This window comes from Lutra lutra, chromosome 4 (assembly GCF_902655055.1).
Source record: "Lutra lutra chromosome 4, mLutLut1.2, whole genome shotgun sequence".
Classification (NCBI taxonomy): Eukaryota; Metazoa; Chordata; class Mammalia; order Carnivora; family Mustelidae; genus Lutra; species Lutra lutra.
In genome coordinates, this window is record NC_062281.1 from 42638916 (window position 1) to 42659384 (window position 20469).

The following is a 20469-nucleotide window of genomic DNA, read 5'->3' on the forward strand; positions in this document are numbered from 1 at the left end:
TAATTTTTCTACAGGTATCTTCATAGTCATCACTTCTTGGAGTTGGTTACCTTGCTTCTGTCAATTCCAGTAACAAGTGCCCACCCTGGTGTGCTGCAGGCCACAAAAGATGTTTTAAAGTTTCTTGCACAGTCACAGAAGGGTCTTCTTTTTTTTATGTCGGAATATGAAGCCACAAATTTGTTGATCCGAGCTCTGTGTCACCTTTATGATCAAGATGAAGAGGAGGGTCTTCAATCTGATGGTGTTATTGACGATGCATTTGCCTTGTGGCTACAGGACTCAACACAGACATTACAGTGTATTACAGAACTATTCAGCCATTTTCAGCGTTGCACAGCCAGTGAAGAAACTGACCATTCAGATCTCCTGGGAACCCTTCACAATCTTTATTTGATTACTTTTAATCCTGTGGGAAGATCAGCTGTTGGCCATGTTTTCAGTCTTGAGAAAAATCTCCAAAGTCTTATTACTCTGATGGAGTACTATTCCAAAGAAGCCTTAGGGTAATTTTCTTTTTACTCCTTAAATTTTCTTTCATACTGGAAAACTATATTAGTAAAGGGCTAGTTTCTTAAAAGATGTTGCTTTGAAAGTAAAAATTATTACAATTATTTTTTGACATAATACATAATTTGTTAATTAAGGATTAGAATGATAGAAATTTGTAAAATATACGATATGCCTGTAAAGCAACAAAATGGATCTTTTAGAAGCTTCTTGCAGTTTCCCCTGGATGTTGACTAGATTACAACTGTAGAACCCTTGCTAATTTGTGTGTAGGGGAATCCTAAGGCACCATAATATATATTTGCAGAGTAATGAGGACTATCTTGCTGTCTTGAATTTTCCCTCATGTTTAAACTATGGTGCTCTGGTTTCAGAAGTACTTTGACTAAATGGAGGCAGGGGATTTAGAATGCCTAGTTTTTAATAGCTGCCCGGTAGGGCAGAGGATTGATGTTTAGTGTCTGAGGAGATAAACGTGCTCTTCCTGGCTCATGTCATACAAAGCAGTGACATCCATGTAACTGGCCTCACAATAGGGTCTTGATATGACTCCTTGAGTGACAGGTATTTTGGGGGAACTATGAAAGGCAGTGGGTTCCATACATACCTCTACCTCAGCAGTTTTAAGGTAGAAGACAGTGATGATGGCAGTAGTTTGATTCATGACACTTATTCCTACTTATCAAGAGTGAACAAACATTTTAAAGGAGACCATTGAAGTATACTTCCGAATCTTTCATTGCTAATGAAGTATACCTGTTTAATATTTCATTTTTCTTCTGATCTTAAAAGAATTTCACTTTCCATTGTGATGCCTATGCTTCATTTATATACTATTAAGTAGTGTTTTCAAGTGAATTGGAAGTGTTTCTTGTCTTCAGGGAGTTAGTCATGTTTCATTGTAAAATTCCTTGGTCTCTTTAAAGCCAAATAGAAAAAAATGTTAAAAATTGTTCCTGGAAAAATTGTTTCATACCAAAAACTTTAAAACTTTATTTTGTTTCAGTGATTCCAAGTCTAAGAAGTCAGTAGCTTATAATTATGCATGCATACTTATTTTGGTGGTGGTTCAGTCTTCCAGTGATGTCCAAATGCTAGAACAGCATGCAGCATCTCTCTTGAAGCTTTGTAAAGCAGATGAAAATAATGCTAAATTACAAGGTATGGTACTTGAAGTTATTTAAGCATTTATGATATGTGAAGGGAAAAAGCCTTTGAACATAAAAATTCTGAATACAATTTAGAAATCCATTTGTCATTGATTGACATATATATGCTATCCTCAAAAGTGAAGGATAATGAATATGAACATTATTTTCTAAAGTGTATAAATATAAGTCTATGTTGAATGAAGTTTATGGCAAACCCTATATTAGTAGTCATGAAGAATTGAAGGTATCTAATCACAGTTTTTTAAATTTTGTTTTGGTTTCTTTCTAACCTTACTAAGTAAAAAATTTGATAACATTGAGTGAATATTGTAAATAGTGTGTGGACTTTTTTCTTTTCTTTTTTTTATTTTTCTGGGAGAGCCTATAAGTGGGGAGGGGTGGTGGGGGAGAGACAGAAGAAGAGGGAGAGAATCTTTTTATTTTTTTATTTTTTATTTATTTATTTGACAGACAGAGATCACAAGTAGGCAGAGAGGCAGGCAGAGAGAGAGGAAGGGAAGCAGGCTCCCCACTGAGCAGAGAGCCTGATGTGGGGCTCAATCCCAGGACCCTGGGATCATGACCTGAGCCGAAGGCAGAGGCTTTAACCCACTGAGCCACCCAGGCGCCCCGAGGGAAAGAATCTTGAGCAGAGTCCCGCTAAGTGCAGAGCTGGAGGGGGAGGCTCGATTTCATAACCCTGAGATCCTGACTGAGCCAAAATCAAGAGTTGAATGCTTAACCGACTAAGCCACTCAGGTGCCCCTGACTTTTTTCTTTTTAATCTTAGATTTTATGTGTGATACCACCAGTAAAGGTATGAGTTAAACTCAACCTCTCATGAAGGAAATAGGTTTTTTTCCCTGTAGTGTGCTTTTATAAAAGGAGGGCACACAGCATCTTCAAAGATATCAATTCTTTACTACATATTCTGGGTGATGGGTACACATAATTGTTTTATTATTTTTCTTGTATCTTTCAGTGGGGCAATATATGCTGTATATATGAAAAGAGTTAATTTAAAAACACACTTGAAAAATACTCAGATATACATAGTTGTAATAATCCTCATGGAGAACTGTAGAACTGAGGAGAGACATGACTATTATATTTCAGTTTCCTTTAGTTATTCCTGAAAAGTGTCAGGAACTGGCATATCACTTTTTTTTTTTTTTAAGATTTTATTTATTTGACAGCGAGAGACACAGCGAGAGAGGGAACACAAGCAGGGAGAGTGGGAGAGGGAGAAGTAGGCTTCCCGCCGAACAGGGAGCCTGATGCGGGGCTCTATGCCAGGACCCTGGGATCATGACCTGAGCTGAAGGCACCCAGGTGCCCAAGGCATATCACTTTTTTTTTTAAATTTTAAGACTTTATTTATTTATTTATTTGAGAGTGAGAGAGCATGAGAGAGGAGAAGGTCAGAGGGAGAAGCAGATTCCCCGCAGAGCTGGGAGCCTGATGTGGGACTCAATCCTGGGACTCCAAGATCATGATCTGAGCTGAAGGCAGTGGCTTAACCAACTGAGCTACCCAGGCGCCCAGCATATCACTTTTTTACATTAGAATGCTTTTCTTAAAATAGTTTTGGTAATAAAGTATGGGTATTATAGCATAGCTTCTAGGAGAGTTTTTTTTTCCTATGTTATTCCACTCAGTTTTCTTTTTTTAAAGCTTTTTTTTTTAAGATTTTATTTATTTGACACAGAGAGAGAGATTACAAGTAGGCAGAGAGGCAGGCAGAGAGAGAGGCAGAAGCAGGCTCCCTGCCCAGCAGAGAGCCTGATGCGGGGCTTGATCCCAGGACCTCGAGATCATGACCTAAGCCGAAGGCAGAGGATTAACCCACTGAGCCACCCAGGCGCCCCAGTTTTCTTTTTTTTAAAATATAGTTGACACACGATGTACATTAGTTTCAGTGGTACAGCATAGGGATTCCACAGCTCTTTCTGAATGACATAATGATTCCACAATTATATATAGTTATGCTGTGCTCACCTAAGTACAGCTACCATGTCACCGTATAGTGCTGTTACACCATTGACTATATTCCCTATACTGTACCTTTCATCCCCGTGACTTACTCATTCTTTAACTGGAAACCTTTACCTCCTACTCGCCTTCACCCATTTTGCTCATCCTTCCATACCCCTCCCCTCTGGCAACCACCAGTTCTCTATATATTTATGAATCTGTTTCTGCTTTTTTTGATTGTTCATTTTTTTCTAGTAGAGTTTTGAATTCAGTTGTGGTAAGTGGTATATTTCATTTGTGATTGTTTTCTAAGCAAAGTTTGTTATTTTGGGATGATAGTGATTACTTTTAATTTTATAAAGGTAAATTAGGAAATTGGCAAAATTTAAAATTCCTGCTAAGAGAAATATCACTCAGCCAACTTCCCTCTCATGGGACTGATCCTGTTAGAAATTAATACATTTTGTCCATGGTTTTTTGAGGGTATGGGAAGTGGCGGCAGCATTAGGTAAATAAACACTATTTTATTATGTCAGTTTATAAGTAGTCAGTTTTATACACTTTTTTTAATGTTGTAAGTTGATGGTCCTGTTTAAGCATGAAAACACTTAAGTTTTTAGAAACCAAGTAACTAAGAATGGTCACTTCTTATTTCTAAGCCTGTAATGAAAGGTAGCCCATTTACATTTCACGTTAAGGCTTGTTCAGAGAATTAGACATAAGTTTATCCCTGTATGAAGTTTAGGTTATTGAAATCAATATGAATCTGATAATGTTCTTTGGAAAAGAATACCTTTATTTCCGTTGTTATAAAGACTTTTTATTTTAAAATATTATATTATGAATGACGTTTTTGTTTTTAAGAACTTGGCAAGTGGCTTGAACCTCTGAAAAACCTTAGATTTGAAATTAACTGCATCCCAAACCTAATTGAATATGTTAAACAGGTAAGTAAAACCTAAAAGTGCCTTGATTTTTTTTTTTTTAAGACAATTTGTTTTATTTTAGAGAGCCTACACACATGAGCAAGAGGAGAGGAGAGAGAGAGAAGCAGACTCCCCACTGCATGGGGAGTGTGGTGTAGGGCTCCATATCACAAACCTGAGGTCATGACCTGTGCTGAAACCAAGTCAGATACTTAAATGAGCCATCCAGGCACCCCTAAAAGTGCCTTCATTTTATGGAACTGTGTGGCTCCAAATACAGTAATATTGCATTAAATCATTTATGTAGATAATGCAGTAATTTTTAAGTATACTTGATTGATTTGCTAGACTTTGTGGTACAGATTGGTATGTGTGGTGGAGTGTATGTGTGAATACACTTGCATACAACTCTGTGTACTCTACTGTTTCTGCTACCAGATCTGTCCTATTTTTTTTCTCAAATTGGAGTAATAACAACTACCATTTTGATGATCTTTACAGCAGCCTTTTAAAGTTAAATGCTTTGATAATTTGATGTATAATTGTATCAGTTAAACCCTAGTGAAAAAGAACTTCCTTCAGAATTTAGGTGAAAATCAACAAGAGTCAATTTTAGATAATTACAGTGGGAGCTAGTTCTAAATTTTTTTGTTGTTTTTTTAAAAGATTTTATTTATTTAACAGAGAGTATAAGCCGGGGGAGCACAGGCAGAGGGAGAAGGAGAAGCAGGCTCCCTGCAGAACAGGGAGCCCGATGTGGGGCTCGATCCCAGGACCTGGGATCATGACCTGAACTGAAGGCAGTCTCTTAACCAACTGAGCCACCCAGATGCCCCCTAGTTCTAAATTTGTTAATTTGGGATGGTCACATCTACAAATAGTCATGAAAATTGAAAATCCTGTATCATAATAGTACATTTGAAAAATTCATATACAATTCAAGTAATTAGTAATTTAAAAATTCATCAAAACTGTTGCATTGTTAATTAGTTTTAAAAGTTAGTGTAGCATAGGAAGAAGGACTAAAGGTGGTTATAGGTGCATAAAAAATTTTAAGCTAGAGAGAGAGAATTGGACTTTGAATTATTTCCTCTTTCATTTAACAGATGAGCTGTGTGTATTTGTGTGTGTGTGTGTGTGTGTGTGTACCACATCTTGGTTTTGGAGTTGAAATGTGTATTATTAAAATAGCGACCAAGTACTTTTTGGGTTTATGTGCTTTAGATTTTTCTTTACTGACTTGTCAGCCCTTCTTTCCTAAGAGTACTTTTACCTCCTGTGGTGCCATTATATTCTTCTGTGTTGCTTACTCTGTGCCTCAGATGTCATCTAGAGCTTCTCATATATTCATCTTTTATTTGGCAGAAGTACATTAGATCCTGTAAATTTAGATGGTCATCTGTTCAGGGTACTTGTGCATGGTCAGAAGAATGTGTAAGGTGTCCAATAAAGATTATATGCTTGGGTAAAAGTTTTTAACCAATAAAAAATTTAGCTCCCAAAATTTAAATTACATGCTGTAATTGAAGAGTTTTGATTTTTATGTAAATGCTTATCCATTAATTATAGTTAATAATAATTGATTCTCATTCTAAGATATACCAAAAATAGTTGATCTGAGATTGAAACTTCTCACTGTGCTCCATGCTGCTTTATGTAACTTGTGGAATTGTGGAAAGACAGCAAGGAAGAAATTAGAAAAAATGTATAGGGGAGAGGAATTTTCTTATTTTTCTTTTTAAGTTTCTCCTCTGGGGGTTAGGAGCTGTAATAGTAACATTTAAAAATGTTCTTTCTTTCTTTTTTTTTTCCTAAATATTTATTTATTTGAGAGAGAGAGAGGGTGGGGGAGAGTATAGAGGAAGAGTGAGAAGGAGAAGCAGACTCCCCACTGAGCAGAGAGCCTGATGTGGGACTTGATCCCAGGACCCTGACCTGAGCCCAAGGCAGATGCTTAACCAACTGGCCACCCAGGCACCCCTAAAATGTTACTCCTTCAGAATTTTTTCAAAACCATCTGTGCCGCTCTGTGGAAACTACAAAAACAAAGAAACTTAAACAACTATTTGTTGTCAGGAAACGTAGCATGGGCAGGTGCTAAGGACATAGGCAACTGTATTTCTTTTTCCTTTAACCATGCCCTAACTGGTCATCACAACTAGATTCCTGTTGTGGCGGTACTTGTGGTATCTGCATTCGAGTGCGTGTTATGTAGTGCTAAAACATTCACTGTTGCCTCCTCAGTTTTAAAGAGGTTTTGTACCCACAGGGCTTTGTAAAATCGGTCATTGCTTCCTTTTTTGGGGGGAGGGTATCTAGAAAGTATATGAAAAAGAACTATTTTAAATTCTTTTTTTTAATTTTTATTTTTAAATTTTAAAATAAACATCTATTTTAAATTCTTAATACAGGGAGTCTCATTCATTTTTGTACTCATTCATTTGTTACTTTCATTTTAATCTGTACTTTTTAATACACTTGAACTTTGCAATTATTAATTTTATAAAATAACCTTTATAAAAACTTCATTAGCTTTATTCATGTTTTAAATTTATTTGGGAAACTTAAAATGGTGTAAGTGCTTAACATGAAACTCATATTTTTAGTTAATGCCTTCTTGGGAATTTTTTTCTTGATTCATATCCAAGCATCAAGAAATTAAACTTTTCTGTTCATTTTTATTTTTAAAGAATATTGATAATTTGATGACCCCGGAAGGAGTTGGCCTTACCACTGCCTTGCGTGTTCTCTGTAATGTGGCATGTCCGCCACCTCCTGTTGAAGGTAATATGGCTATTATACTTTAAAAACTGTTTTTGAAGTTTAGTGTCACTGCTGTTTATTAAATAAAATATTCAAAAATCTTAACTAATTATTAACATGTAAGTAATTAGTTTTTTCTCCCCTTATCCTATATAAAGGTCAACAGAAAGACCTGAAATGGAATCTTGCCGTTATTCAGCTTTTTTCTGCTGAAGGAATGGACACCTTTATTCGGGTTCTACAAAAATTGAACAGTATTCTGACTCAGCCTTGGAGGCTCCATGTCAACATGGGGACTACCCTTCACAGAGTTACTACTATTTCAATGGCTCGCTGCACGCTCACTCTTCTTAAAACTATGTTAACGGAGCTCCTGAGAGGTGGATCCTTTGAGTTTAAGGACATGCGTGTTCCTTCAGCACTTGTGACTTTACACATGCTCCTGTGCTCTATTCCTCTCTCAGGTCGTTTGGATAGTGATGAACAGAAAATTCAAAATGATATCATTGATATCTTACTGACTTTTACACAAGGAGTTAATGAAAAACTCACAATCTCAGAAGAGACTCTGGCCAATAATACTTGGTCTTTAATGTTAAAAGAAGTTCTTTCTTCAATCTTGAAGGTTCCTGAAGGATTTTTTTCTGGACTCATACTACTTTCAGAGCTGCTGCCTCTACCCTTGCCCATGCAAACAACTCAGGTATCACTTCCATATAACATGCATCTTATAAATGACTGCAGTAACACTTTTAAAAAAGCCGATGATTTTATTTAAAAAAAAAAAAAAAAACAACAACTCACAACCCTCATCCCCTTCCCCTAAAAAAGACATAAAATAACTGGATGAGGGTGAGATAAAACTGAAGCAAGTTGGTCATTAAAGAAATATGGGGGCAACATTTTGAATAAATTTTTGTTAATGTGAATTTTATTATGCTGTTCTGTATACTTGTACTTTTGTTATTTTTAAATCCTTTTTTTCCCTTTATCATGTGTTAGAATTTGCCATTAACTAAGTTGGTTCACCAATGGACTCTGCACTACTGACTGCTAACCTGAGAACAATAAGATTTTCTAGATGCATTGAATTCAAGCAAATGTTTAATTGTATAATAGAAGAATGTTTTAAGCATGTAGTAAAGATGTTCTTTTCATAACAGTTCTTCCTGAACAGTTTTTGTGACTATAAATAAATATTAAAAAAATCTACGTACACACACAATATACTTTTTTAACAGGTTATTGAGCCACATGATATATCAGTGGCACTCAACACCCGAAAATTGTGGAGCATGCACCTTCATGTTCAAGCAAAGTTGCTCCAAGAAATAGTTCGCTCTTTCTCTGGCACAACCTGCCAGCCCATTCAACATATGTTACGGCGTATTTGTGTTCAATTGTGTGACCTTGCCTCACCAACTGCACTTCTGATTATGAGAACTGTGTTGGATTTGATTGTAGAAGACTTGCAAAGGTATTTTCATTTTGCATTAAAAATTTTTTCCTCAAGTTTTTCTTGACACAGATACATCTTTTTCACTTAGAATTTGGAAACCAGGGTTTAGAATGCTCAGATAATATATATTACATATAAATATATACATATGCATATATATATTTATGTGTGTATGTATATTAATATATGTAGATTATTTTTAATTAGAAAACTATTTCATGTGCAAGATACCTTGAAAGTCTTGATTTTGGGTGTTTGAAAGGTGATCTATAAAATACTCTGATTTAAAAAAAGATACTGAAATCTGAATTTATAAAACTTTACAGTAATTGTGAAATTCCAGAGAAGTCATTATATCCAAGGAATAAAATGTTTTATATAAGATTTTATACAAGATTTGTATCATGATATATGTTGAAAAATAAATATTAGTTAAATAATGCGCTAAAATTAAGAATTTTGTTTACTAAATGTATTGATTTTATTTCAGCACTTCAGAAGATAAAGAAAAACAGTATACTAGCCAAACCACCAGGTTGCTTGCTCTTCTTGATGCTCTGGCTTCACACAAAGCTTGTAAATTAGCTATTTTGCATCTAATTAATGGAACTATTAAAGGTGACGAAAGATATGCAGAGATATTCCAGGATCTGTTAGCTTTGGTGCGGTCTCCTGGAGACAGTGTTATTCGCCAACAGTGTGTTGAATATATCACATCCATTTTGCAGTCTCTCTGTGATCAGGTATTTATGGTTATCTTATAAATTCTGTGTGTTTGTGTGTGGTTTAAAAGCTTCTCTTGATAATAAGTCTTGGCTGTGAATACAGAGATCTCATCTGTTTTACTAATCCTGTTGTTTAGGGAGATCAGTTTGACTAGTGAACCAACCATAAAATAGTTTGGTGCTTCATAGCTTTCTTTGGGTTTGTACTTCTCAGGTTTCTCTGAGGTCTCTTTTTCTTCATGAGATTGCATCTTTACTGGCTACTGAATTCTTTGGGGTTGGTTATGTCTGGTATTTGCATTTTCCTTTCACTTATACACAGTTTCATTCTTGAATTCTATAGCTTTGTGATTGGTTGAATTAATAATACCATGTTCTCTTGTTTGGACAACTTTTGAAGGTATCAGAGATTACTACAATTTTGGTGTGTTTCAGACTACTCTGCATACAGATGTTCACTAAAAGGAGTAATCTCTGCCTGTCTATGTTATTGACTTCCAGTTTATAATTCCATGAGTTAATGATAATTGTTTTAACTTTTAAAGTCCATTGTGATTGAGATCTTTGAAGATTTCTTTCTTCTTTTTTTTTTTTTTAAGATTTTCTTTATTTTAGAAAGCTCACCCACAAGTAGGGAGGGGGTAGGGGGGAGGGAGAGGGAAAGGGAGAGAACCTCAAGCAGACTCTTGGCCAAGCGTGGAGCCCAATATGGGGCTCAGCGTGAGGCTTGATCCGAGAACTCCAGGATCACCACCTGAACCGAAACCAAGAGTCCGTTGCTTAACTGACTGAGACACCCAGGTACCCAAGATCAAGACTTCTGTACATGTTGGTACTTTCGATTATCATAATGCTCCTGCTGTCTAATCATCAGATGTAATTTTTTTCAGACAGAATATTTTTTTAAAAATATTTTATTTATTTATTTGACAGATCACAAGTAGGCAGAGAGGTAGACAGAGAGAGAGGGGGCAAGCAGGCTCCCTGCTGAGCAGAGAGCCCAGTGCGGGGCTCGATCCCACGACCCTAAGGTCATGACCTGAGCTGAAGGCAGAGGCTTAACCCCCTGAGCCACCGAGACAGAATATTTTTAATAGGATCCCATGTTGGAAGATTATCTTTTTTCAGCTGACAAAAATCCAGTTTGGTTCCATTTAACACTTATGTCAAGGAGGAGCTTTTTTGGTGTGACTTGTTTTCACAAAAAGAGAATCTGGTTAAAAATAGTTTGGGACCTGGTAGAAAGGATATTTGAAGTCCTTATACATTAAAATGTCCATTTGACTGATGTTTGTTATATAATCCACCTCAGGTTTTGTGACTAATCTTAATGACACTGTAGCACCCTAGCTACCCTGTTCACATAAACCTCATTCTTGGCCTCATCTTATATATTTTCCTTCTGATTCAAACTTTGTTTTATAGTTTTAACCCATGTTGAATCTTAGTGGGCAGTATGTTGAAGTGATTAAAGGTAATGAGACATACCCCAAAATATTTCTGTAAAATCTACTTTATTTACTTCTATAAAAGAGTGGTGGGAATTTTTATTGTTGGTTAAACTTGCTTGAGCATTAAAAAAATTGAATTTTGGGGGCACCTGGGTAGCTCAGGGGGTTAAGCCTCTGCCTTCAGCTCAGGTCATGATCTCAGGGTCCTGGGGTCGAGCTCTGCATCAGGTTCTCTGCTCAGAGGGGAGCCTCTTTCCCCCTTTTTCTCTGCCTGCCTTTCTGCCTACTTGTGATCTCTCTCTCTCTCTCAAATAAATAAAGTACTTTTAAAAAATTGAATTTTGAAAATATATAAAAACTAGAGGAAAATACTTAGTTGGAAAACTGTTTAAATGTTTATTTGCTCCATTTCTTTCTGGGATGTTTTAAATTGCAGTATGGGTATGTTTACTTATTTATTTATTTTTAAGATTTTATTTACTTATTTGAGGGAGAGAGAGAGCACAAGCAAGGGAAGCAGCAGGCAGAGGGAGAAGTAGGCTCCTTGCTGAGCATGATTCCAGGACCCCGTGATTGTGACCTGAACCGAAAGCAGACACTGAAGTGACTGACTGGCCCAGGCACCCCAGTATGGATATGCTTATTAAAATTTATTTCACTTAGGGGCACCTGGGTGGCTCAGTGGGTTAAGCATCCAACTCTTGGTTTCGGCTCAGGTCATGAGATCAACCCCCCACCCCCACCCCAGTCCAGCTCTGTGCTCAGCAGAGAGATTGTTTGGGATTCTTTTCCTCTTAATCTCCTGCGCACCCCCTCATGTGCATTTGCTCACTCTCTCTTTCAAATAATAAAATAAAATTTTATTTCACTGAATACTTTCTTTATAAATTAAAAAAATACTCAAATGAATCAATAATACAATGATTTAAAATATTTTAGTACCAAAAGTAGTTCACTTAACCATTTGAAAATAGGAACTATACTTAGTATGATGCAGAAAGAAAAACTTCCAGGAGCACCTGGCTGACTCAGTTGGTAGAAGATGTAGCTCTTGATCTTATCATGAGTTCAGGCCCCACATTTGAGCCATGAATGAATGAGATGTTCTTTTAAAGTAAAAATATTCTAAAGTAAAATACTTGCTTTTATTTCTTTAGGTGTATATCTTTGTATTACCTTTTATAGAAGAGCAAAATGACTCTTTTGTGTTTGAGTTTCTATTTAGGATGGTAAGGTAACAGTATTTTGATGAGGCAGTTCCTAAGGTTTAATTGGTATGTATGTCTAATATAAAAATGTTAATTGATAATAATTAAAGTAAATTTTTTCCTCTACTCCTCTCCTCCCTCACAGGACATTGCTCTTATTTTGCCAAACTCTTCTGAAGGTTCTATTTCTGAACTGGAGCAGCTCTCCAATTCTCTACCGAACAAAGAACTGATGGCCTCAATTTGTGACTGTTTACTAGCTGTGCTAGCTAACTCTGAGAGCAGTTACAACTGTTTACTGACATGTGTCAGAACGATGATGTTTCTTGCAGAGCATGATTATGGATTATTTCATTTAAAAAGGTATGCTTAATTTAATACATTCTTGGGTTTAATTTTTTACTCTTATCACCCCTCCCCAAATTGATTAATTCATAGATAATTATAGAAAATTGAAGATGTGATTTCTTTCATACAGAAAAATTTGTATCTATGGAATAGATTTGTTAGCAGTGAAGTGTGCTAGTAATAAAATCTTTTAAGATTAAAATTATAAACTGAGTAGATGGACAAATTAATGTGGGCAACTTACAGTATTTAAGAAGGGAATCTTACTGTTCCAGGATGTTAATTCACACTCTGTTTGCTTTGTTGATACATTTACCTTTAGTCCTTCAGAAGTGATGGTGGTATGATATTATGGACCCTAAAGCTAAAAGTACTGATTCTGTGTTTTTTATTCTGTAGAGGAATGGCTAAGATAAAATTAATTTGAGATAATGTAAACTTCAAGTATAACTTCTGCTCCAGCCTCTCAGTCCATGCCCTCATCTTTTTCTTCTCTAGGATGGTAGCTGGATATTATGGAGATTTCCTTGGGAATTTGTAGAAGTACATAGGATTATGAGATAGAAGGGAAGAAGAGACATATGTTTGTGCCTCTCATTCATTTTTATAACATTGGCTGAAAACTTACGTTCCAAATACTGTGTGGTGCTGGGTCCTACCTGTCTCCTCATTTATATTCTCTCTCAGTGGGTAGCACCTGCTGAAAATCCAAATTTTCCTTCTCCTCCTGCCCTGTCCCCAGTTTCTCACTATAGTCTTTACATTTTACTTCTGGAATGTCCTTTTTCCTTTTGCCTGGATATTTACTGTATATCCTTTAAAACTCATATTCTTCACCTCCAAGAAAGAAAAAAAAAAAAAAGTTTTCCTTGATTCCTCTATTCCTGGCTCTTACAAGTACCCTTTGCATACATTTGACATAGCATTTTATATGATGTTTTTGGCTTTGTTGGATTCATGTTTCTGGTCTTTTGCCTGTGGGTAATCTTTTCCTAAATTGTCTTAATCTATTCCCTTTTCTCCCTCTGGCTCTAATTTTTCTGTTAAGCTCCAAATAATCCATCCATCTTTTGACATCTCTGCTTGGTTGTTTAATGGACAGTTCAGACTATAGACCTAAAGCAGAGTCCTTGATATTCTTGCTTCAAGCGTGTTTCTGTCTTGTTCATCCCAGTAAATGTTATCACCATCCGTTCAAGTATTTCTTGGTGATATTCACCTTGATCACTTGACTGAGGTGCTATCAGGATTCTCTTCTGTAAACCTAATAACTTTTTACTTTTAATTACTAAATATTTTAGAGAATGTATTTTGAGACTATGCAAATATCTTATTTCTGCTTAAACCTTTTGTCCACTAAGTTTCGTACTCATCAGTGAATCTTGGCATGTGGCAGTTTTTACTGTGGTGTCCTAATGTAAATTTCCTATTTCTCTTATTCCTTTTTAATTTATTAATTATCTTTTTGTAAGGAAGAATTATCACTTTTCCCTCATTTGTTTACTTATTTAAGGATTTATATCAATATAGACTTATGGACATTAATTTTTTCTTTATATGATAATCTAATGCTATTGTTATTCATTTTGTTGTTCAACTTGTATCACTGATTTAGGTTCTTTTCATTGGATAGAGTGAAGAAATATATGCATGTGTCCTAACTTATTCATATACACATCAACATTTATTTTTGTATGTATTTATATGTATGTATTTTTTAGAATGAGTGTATACTGACATTTTGACTCCAATATCAGATGTTGTTTCTAGTTTTCTCCCTTTCCTTGTAACTTCATTCATGTTTCATGTTGTACAGTTCTATGGATTTTGACAAATGCATAGAGTCATGTGTTTATCATCACAACCGCATATAGAGCAGTTCCATCACCTTAAAATTTCAGTGCATTACTTTTTTATAGACAACTTCTTTACAAGTTGAACAACAAAAATACCAGATTTTGGTATTGTTAGTTCTTTAAATTTTAGACATTCTAATAGGTAATGTAGTGAACTCCAGTTTTTGATAGATCCTGTAAGGCTCATTTGCTTAAAGTTGTATGTAGAAGCTAGTAATTGTTGTAGTCTAATTTTATTTTATTTTATTTTTTTTTTTATTTTTTTTTAAATTTATTTATCAGAGAGAGAGGGAGAGAGAGCAAGGACAGGCAGACAGAATGGCAGGCAGAGGCAGAGGGAGAAGCAGGCTCCCCGCCGAGCAAGGAGCCCGATGTGGGACTCGATCCCAGGACGCTGGGATCATGACCTGAGCCGAGGGCAGCTGCTTAACCAACTGAGCTACCCAGGCGTCCCGTTGTAGTCTAATTTTAAACCCATGCTTTTTTCATTAATCATATTATCTGTCTTTGTATTTAATATCATTCCTGTTGTGCCTTATCCATTTCATTATTTTATAAAGTTTTCAAGAGCAGGAGTCTTTATCTTTCTCTCTTTTATATTACTTTACCAAAGTCTTCTACGATGGCATCTCAGAATCCAACCACATTTTTCAAATACAAACACTGCATGCTTAGTGTTAATATAGTCTTATTTTCATTTTGACTAATTATGAAGTATTATAACTTAAAGGATACAATTGAATATGAGAATACTTTGCCCTTGAAATTCTCTGTTGATCAACAAAGAGCTGTGTAAGTATGTAGAATAATTTTATCAGGACTGTATGTTGTCATGATTGATTGCTATGCTTAAATCTTGCAGTATCAGGAGTTAGGCCACAGGCCAGATCCAGCCTACCACCAGTGTTTGTAAATACAGTTTTATTGGAACATAGTCAGCATTTATGTATTGTTTATGACCGCTTTCCCACTACACAAGCAGTTGAATAGTTGTAACTGAGACTGCTATCGTGTATAGAGAGAAACAGACTGTGTTGTTACATAGCCTGCAAAGCATAAAATATGTACCATTGGGTTCTTTACATTAAAAGTTTGTAGATCCCTAGTCTATACCCTTGATTTCCTTCTGTCAGATTATAGTGCCATAAAGATACTTATTTTTTGTAGTTATTATGTAAATCAGTCTTTCTGGTCAGGTTTCTGAGACCCCTATAACCTTATATTAGAGAAATCCTCAGGCTATAAAAAGTGTAAAAATAAGGAACCTTGAATTTTCTTGTGCTGTTTTATATCTTTATATTTGGGCTAAATATTTTCTTTTGGTTTTCTTTAAGAACTTGAAGCTTAATTTTAAAAGGTTGTATCTCTAGGTACTGCCTTGTTAAATGGTTTATGTACATAGCCACACCAAAACATTTTTTGAACTGGAGTGGACTGAATGGAGATAATTTTTTTCTTTTCTTTTCTTTTTTTTAATAATTTTACAAACCCTTGTGTGGAGGGCTGACTTTCAGTAGATCGCAGCAAGGGAGCTGCTCTGCTACGTACGAAACCCCGACCCAGAAGCAGGTCGTCTACGAACGGTTTAGCACCAGGTTCCCCACGAACGTGCGTTGCGTGAGGGGCGAGGGGGCAGCCCCCTTTCCAGCGGTGCCCCGTTTCCCGGAACGAGGGGCTCTCCGCACCGGACCCTGGTCCCAATGGGCTGCAGGGCATGCCACGCCACGTGGGGCGCGTGCAGTGGCCCGCCAGCGGGGACGACGGGAGACCGGCTATCCAAGGCCAACCGAGGCTCCACGGCGCTGCGATAATTTATTTCTTATATGAGATTCATACATTAAAATTTCAAGACATATCCTCTCTTTATTTACAGTTCTTTAAGGAAAAACAGTAATGCTTTGCATAGCTTACTGAAACGAGTGGTCAGCACATTTAGTAAGGACACAGGTGAACTTGCATCTTCATTTTTGGAATTTATGAGACAGATTCTTAACTCTGACACAATGGTAAGTGTACATATATGTATATGTATGTATTTTTAAATTTACAGAGTTCATCGTAAGTTAAACCACTTGTGTTCAAAAGTATCTTAGGATGTGTTTTGGAAGTTTGAACTTAGTGTTTTTTTCTGTGCCCTTATCTCACTATAAATGCAAGTTTTTGATGTATAAAAAAGGTGTTTAAGAGCAGAAATTACTAAACTTTTTAAATTTATTAAGCATCATTAATTTTTGAATACTCTGATGTGGCAGCTTAAATAGAGAACTACTACCCATAGTGTCTTCATTTTTTTTTTTTTTAAGATTTATTTGTTTATTTTTTAGAGAGTGTGCACACATGAATGGGGGGAGGTGCAGAGGGAGAGAGAGAATCCTCAAACACAGTTCCCTCTGAGCTCGGAGCCTGACTCGGGGCTTGATCCCAGGATGCCAAGATCAGGACCTGAGCCAAAATCAAGAGTTGGATGCTTAACTGACTGAGCCACCCAGGCGCCCCTTCTTTGATTTTTTCCTATTATTTTTCTGTTCTCTACTTGGTTATTTCTGCTTTTATCCTTACTGTTTTTTTTTCCCCTTCTACTTGCTTTGAGGTCAGTTTACTCTTCAGTTTCTAATTTCTTCAGGTGGAAGTTTAGGTTATATTAATTTGAGATTTTCTGTTTATGTTTTTCTTCTTTTTAAATGTAGGCATTTATAGCTACAAATTTTCCTCTGTACACTGTGGCATGTCATGTTTTTGGTTTTGTTTATCTCTAAGGATTTTCTAATCCCTCTTGTAATTTTTTCTTTAGTCCATTGATTATTTAGAGGTGTGTCTAATTTGCATATAGGAGTGACTTTTCCAAATTTCCTTCTGTAATTGATTTCTAACTTCATTCCATTGTGCTCAGAGATCATACTTCGTTGAGGCTTGTTTTACAGTATAGGGTATGTGCTTTCCTGGAATATATTCCATGTGCCCTTAAGAAGAAGGTGTCTTCTGCCACTATTTGGTGGCACATTTTGTACATGCCTGTTAGGAGTAGTTAGTTTATAGTTGTTCAAGCCTTCTGTTTCATTGTTGATTTTCTGCCTAGTTGTTCTCCCCACTACTGAAAGTAGGGGAGTGAAGTCTCCAACTGTTACTGTTGAAGTGTCTATTTCTCCCTTTACTTCTGTCAGGTTTTTGCTTCCAGCATCTTGAGCTCTGTTGTCAAGTGCATATATGTCCATGTTTGTCTTCCTGATGGATTGATGCTTTTGCTATTATAAAATGTCTTTCTTCATCTCTAGTAATAACTTATGTGTAGTAATAACTTACATCTAAACCTTTATTTTGGGGGCGCCTGGGTGGCTCAGTGGGTTGAGGCGCTGCCTTCGGCTCGGGTCATGATCCCAGGTCCTGGGTTCGAGCCCCGCGTCGGGCTTTCTGCTCGGCGGGGAGCCTGCTTCCTCCTCTCTCTCTGCCTGCCTCTCTGCTTACTTGTGGTTTCTCTCTGTCAAATAAATAAATAAAATCTTTAAAAAAAAATGAAATAAACCTTTATTTTGAATTACTGGTACAGCCACTTTAGCTCTGTTTTATTTATTGTTTGTGTGGTATATATTTTTTCTACCCTTTTACTTTCAGTCTGTTTGTATCTTTTAATCTTAAGTGTGTCTCTTGGGCACCTGGCTTTCCTAGTTGATGGAGCATGCAACTATTTATCTCAGGATTTTGAATTCTGCCCCATGTTAGGTGTGGAGCCTACACACATACATACATAAAAATGTGTCTCTTGTAGATACCATATAGTTGGGTTGTGTTTGTTTTACATTCTGCCAATTTCTTTTGATTTTTTTTTTTTTAAAGATTTTATTTATTTATTTGTCAGAGAGAGAGAGAGAGAGAGCACAGCCAGACAGAGTGGCAGGCAGAGGCAGAGGGAGAAGCAGGCTCCCCACAGAACAAGGAGCCCGATGTGGGACTCGATCCCAGGACACTGGGATCATGACCTGAGCCGAAGGCAGCTGCTTAACCACCTGAGCCACCCAGGCGTCCCTGATTATTATAATCAATTTATTTATGTCTAATTACTGATAGGATTTATGTCTGTGTTTTGTTATTTACTTCCTATATAACCTTTTTTCCTCTTTATTATATCTTATGTTAAATAGATATTTACTACTTTGCCATTTTAACTTTTTTTTTTTTAAGATTTATTTATTTGTCAGAGAGAGTGTGTACACACACAAGTGGGGGAATGGCAGGCAGAGGTAGAAGCGGGTTTGAGCCCAATAGGGATTTAATCCCAGGACCCTGGGATCATGTCCAGAGCCGAAAGCAGACGCTTAACCAACTAAGCCACCTGGGCATCCTCATTTTAATTTTTTTTGTTATTTCTTTTGCTTTTTTTTTTTTTTTTTTTAGTTATTAGTGGTTTTCCTGAGTATTACATTTAACACCTTAATTGAATACAGTCTACTTCACATTAATACAACATAATTTTAGTAGTATATAAAAAAATGCTACAGTATAGCTTTATTCCCTTCCTTTGTGCTATAGTCATGCAAATTACATTTTTATACATTATGAACCCCTCAACACAGTTTTAGCATCATTGCTTTACTTTGTTTTCTTTCAGTTCAGATAGGAGAAGAGAAGAGTTACAAATAAAAATGTGTTAGTGTCGGGTGCCTGGATGGCTCAGTGGGTTAAGCCTCTGACTTCGGCTCAGGTCATAATCTCGGGGTGCATCAGGCTCTCTGCTCAGCAGGGAGCCTGTTTCCCCCCGCCTAACTACTGTGCGTGCTCGCGCTCTCTCTCTCTCTCTCTCTCTCTCTGTCAAATAAATAAATAAATAAATCTTTAAAAAGAATATGTGATAGTATTGCCTTTTACCTATATATATTTTACTGACATTCTTTATTTTTTCATGTGGATTTAAGTTGCTATTTAATGTCCCTTCATGTCATTTGTTTGAAGGACTCCCTTAAGTACTTTTGTGGAATAAGTTTGCTAGTGGTGAATTCTCTCTTTAAAAAAAAAAAAAATCTAGGAATGCCTTATTTCTCCCTCTTTTTGAAGGATAGTTTTGTCAGTTATAGAACTCTTGGTTGATAGCATTTTTCTTTCTGCATTTCGAATATGTCTTCCTTCTAAATTCTGGCTTCCATTGGTTTCTTTCTTTCTTTCTTTCTTTTTTTTTAAAGATTTTATTTACTTATTTGGCAGAGAGAGAGATCACAAGTAGACAGAGAGGCAGGCAGAGAGAGATGGAGAAGCAGGCTCCCTGCTGAGCAGAGAGCCGCATGCGGGGCTTGATCCCTGGACCCTGAGATCATGACCTGAGCTGAAGTCAGGGCTTAACCCACTGAGCCACCCAGGTGCCCCTCCATTGGTTTCTGATGACAAATCAGTTAATCTTATTGAGGATCCCTTTTATTAGCTGAGTCACTTCTCTTTTGCTGCTTTCAAGATTCTCTATCTTTGGGGCGCCTGGTGGCTAAGTGGGTTAAAGCCTCTGCCTTCGGCTCAGGTTGTGGTCCTGGGGTCCTGGGATCAAGCCCCAAGTCAGGCTCTCTGCTAGGCGGGGAGCCTGCTTCCTCCTCTTTCTCTCTGCCTGCCTCTCTGCCTACTTGTGATCTCTGTCAAATAAATAAAATCTTTAAAAAAAAAAATTCTCTGTCTGGTTCTTAATAGTTTATTCATGATGTGTCTGAGTATGAATTTCTTTGAGTTTATTCTCATAGTTTGTTGATCCTTTTGGAATTATAGATTGATGTTTTTCATTAAATTTGGGTTGTTTTCAGTTATTAATTCTTCATATATTCTTTGTGACTCTTTCTCTGGATTCTTATTATATGTATGATGATGCTCTTGATGGTACCCGGCAGGTCTCTGAGGTTTTTGCTTGTGGTTCTTCATTTTTTTCTGTCTGTTCCTTAAAGTGGATCATCTCAGCTGACCTATCTTTAATGTTGAACCCCTCTACTCAGTTTTTTACTTCAGTTACTGTACTTTTTCACTCTAGAATTTATATATGGGTTTTTAAAAATTAATTCTTATACCTTTATTGATATTTTCTTGCAGAGTATTGCATCAGCCTTCTTTCCAGTTTCTTTCCAAACATTAACTTC

The 20469-nt window shown here is 36.5% G+C and overlaps 1 protein-coding gene across 2 annotated transcripts in view; it reads left to right on the forward strand.

The window, feature by feature from the left end:
* VIRMA (vir like m6A methyltransferase associated) overlaps positions 1-20469 on the forward strand; it is a 60546-nt gene that overhangs the window by 28473 nt on the left and 11604 nt on the right. For both annotated transcript variants that reach the window (XM_047725637.1, XM_047725636.1), the window contains exons 9-17: positions 15-506; positions 1517-1671; positions 4500-4582; positions 7252-7345; positions 7483-8027; positions 8566-8801; positions 9274-9526; positions 12313-12530; positions 16245-16377. In XM_047725637.1, coding sequence (XP_047581593.1) covers positions 15-506; positions 1517-1671; positions 4500-4582; positions 7252-7345; positions 7483-8027; positions 8566-8801; positions 9274-9526; positions 12313-12530; positions 16245-16377 — 2209 coding nt within the window. The remainder of the gene's footprint in view (positions 1-14; positions 507-1516; positions 1672-4499; positions 4583-7251; positions 7346-7482; positions 8028-8565; positions 8802-9273; positions 9527-12312; positions 12531-16244; positions 16378-20469) is intronic.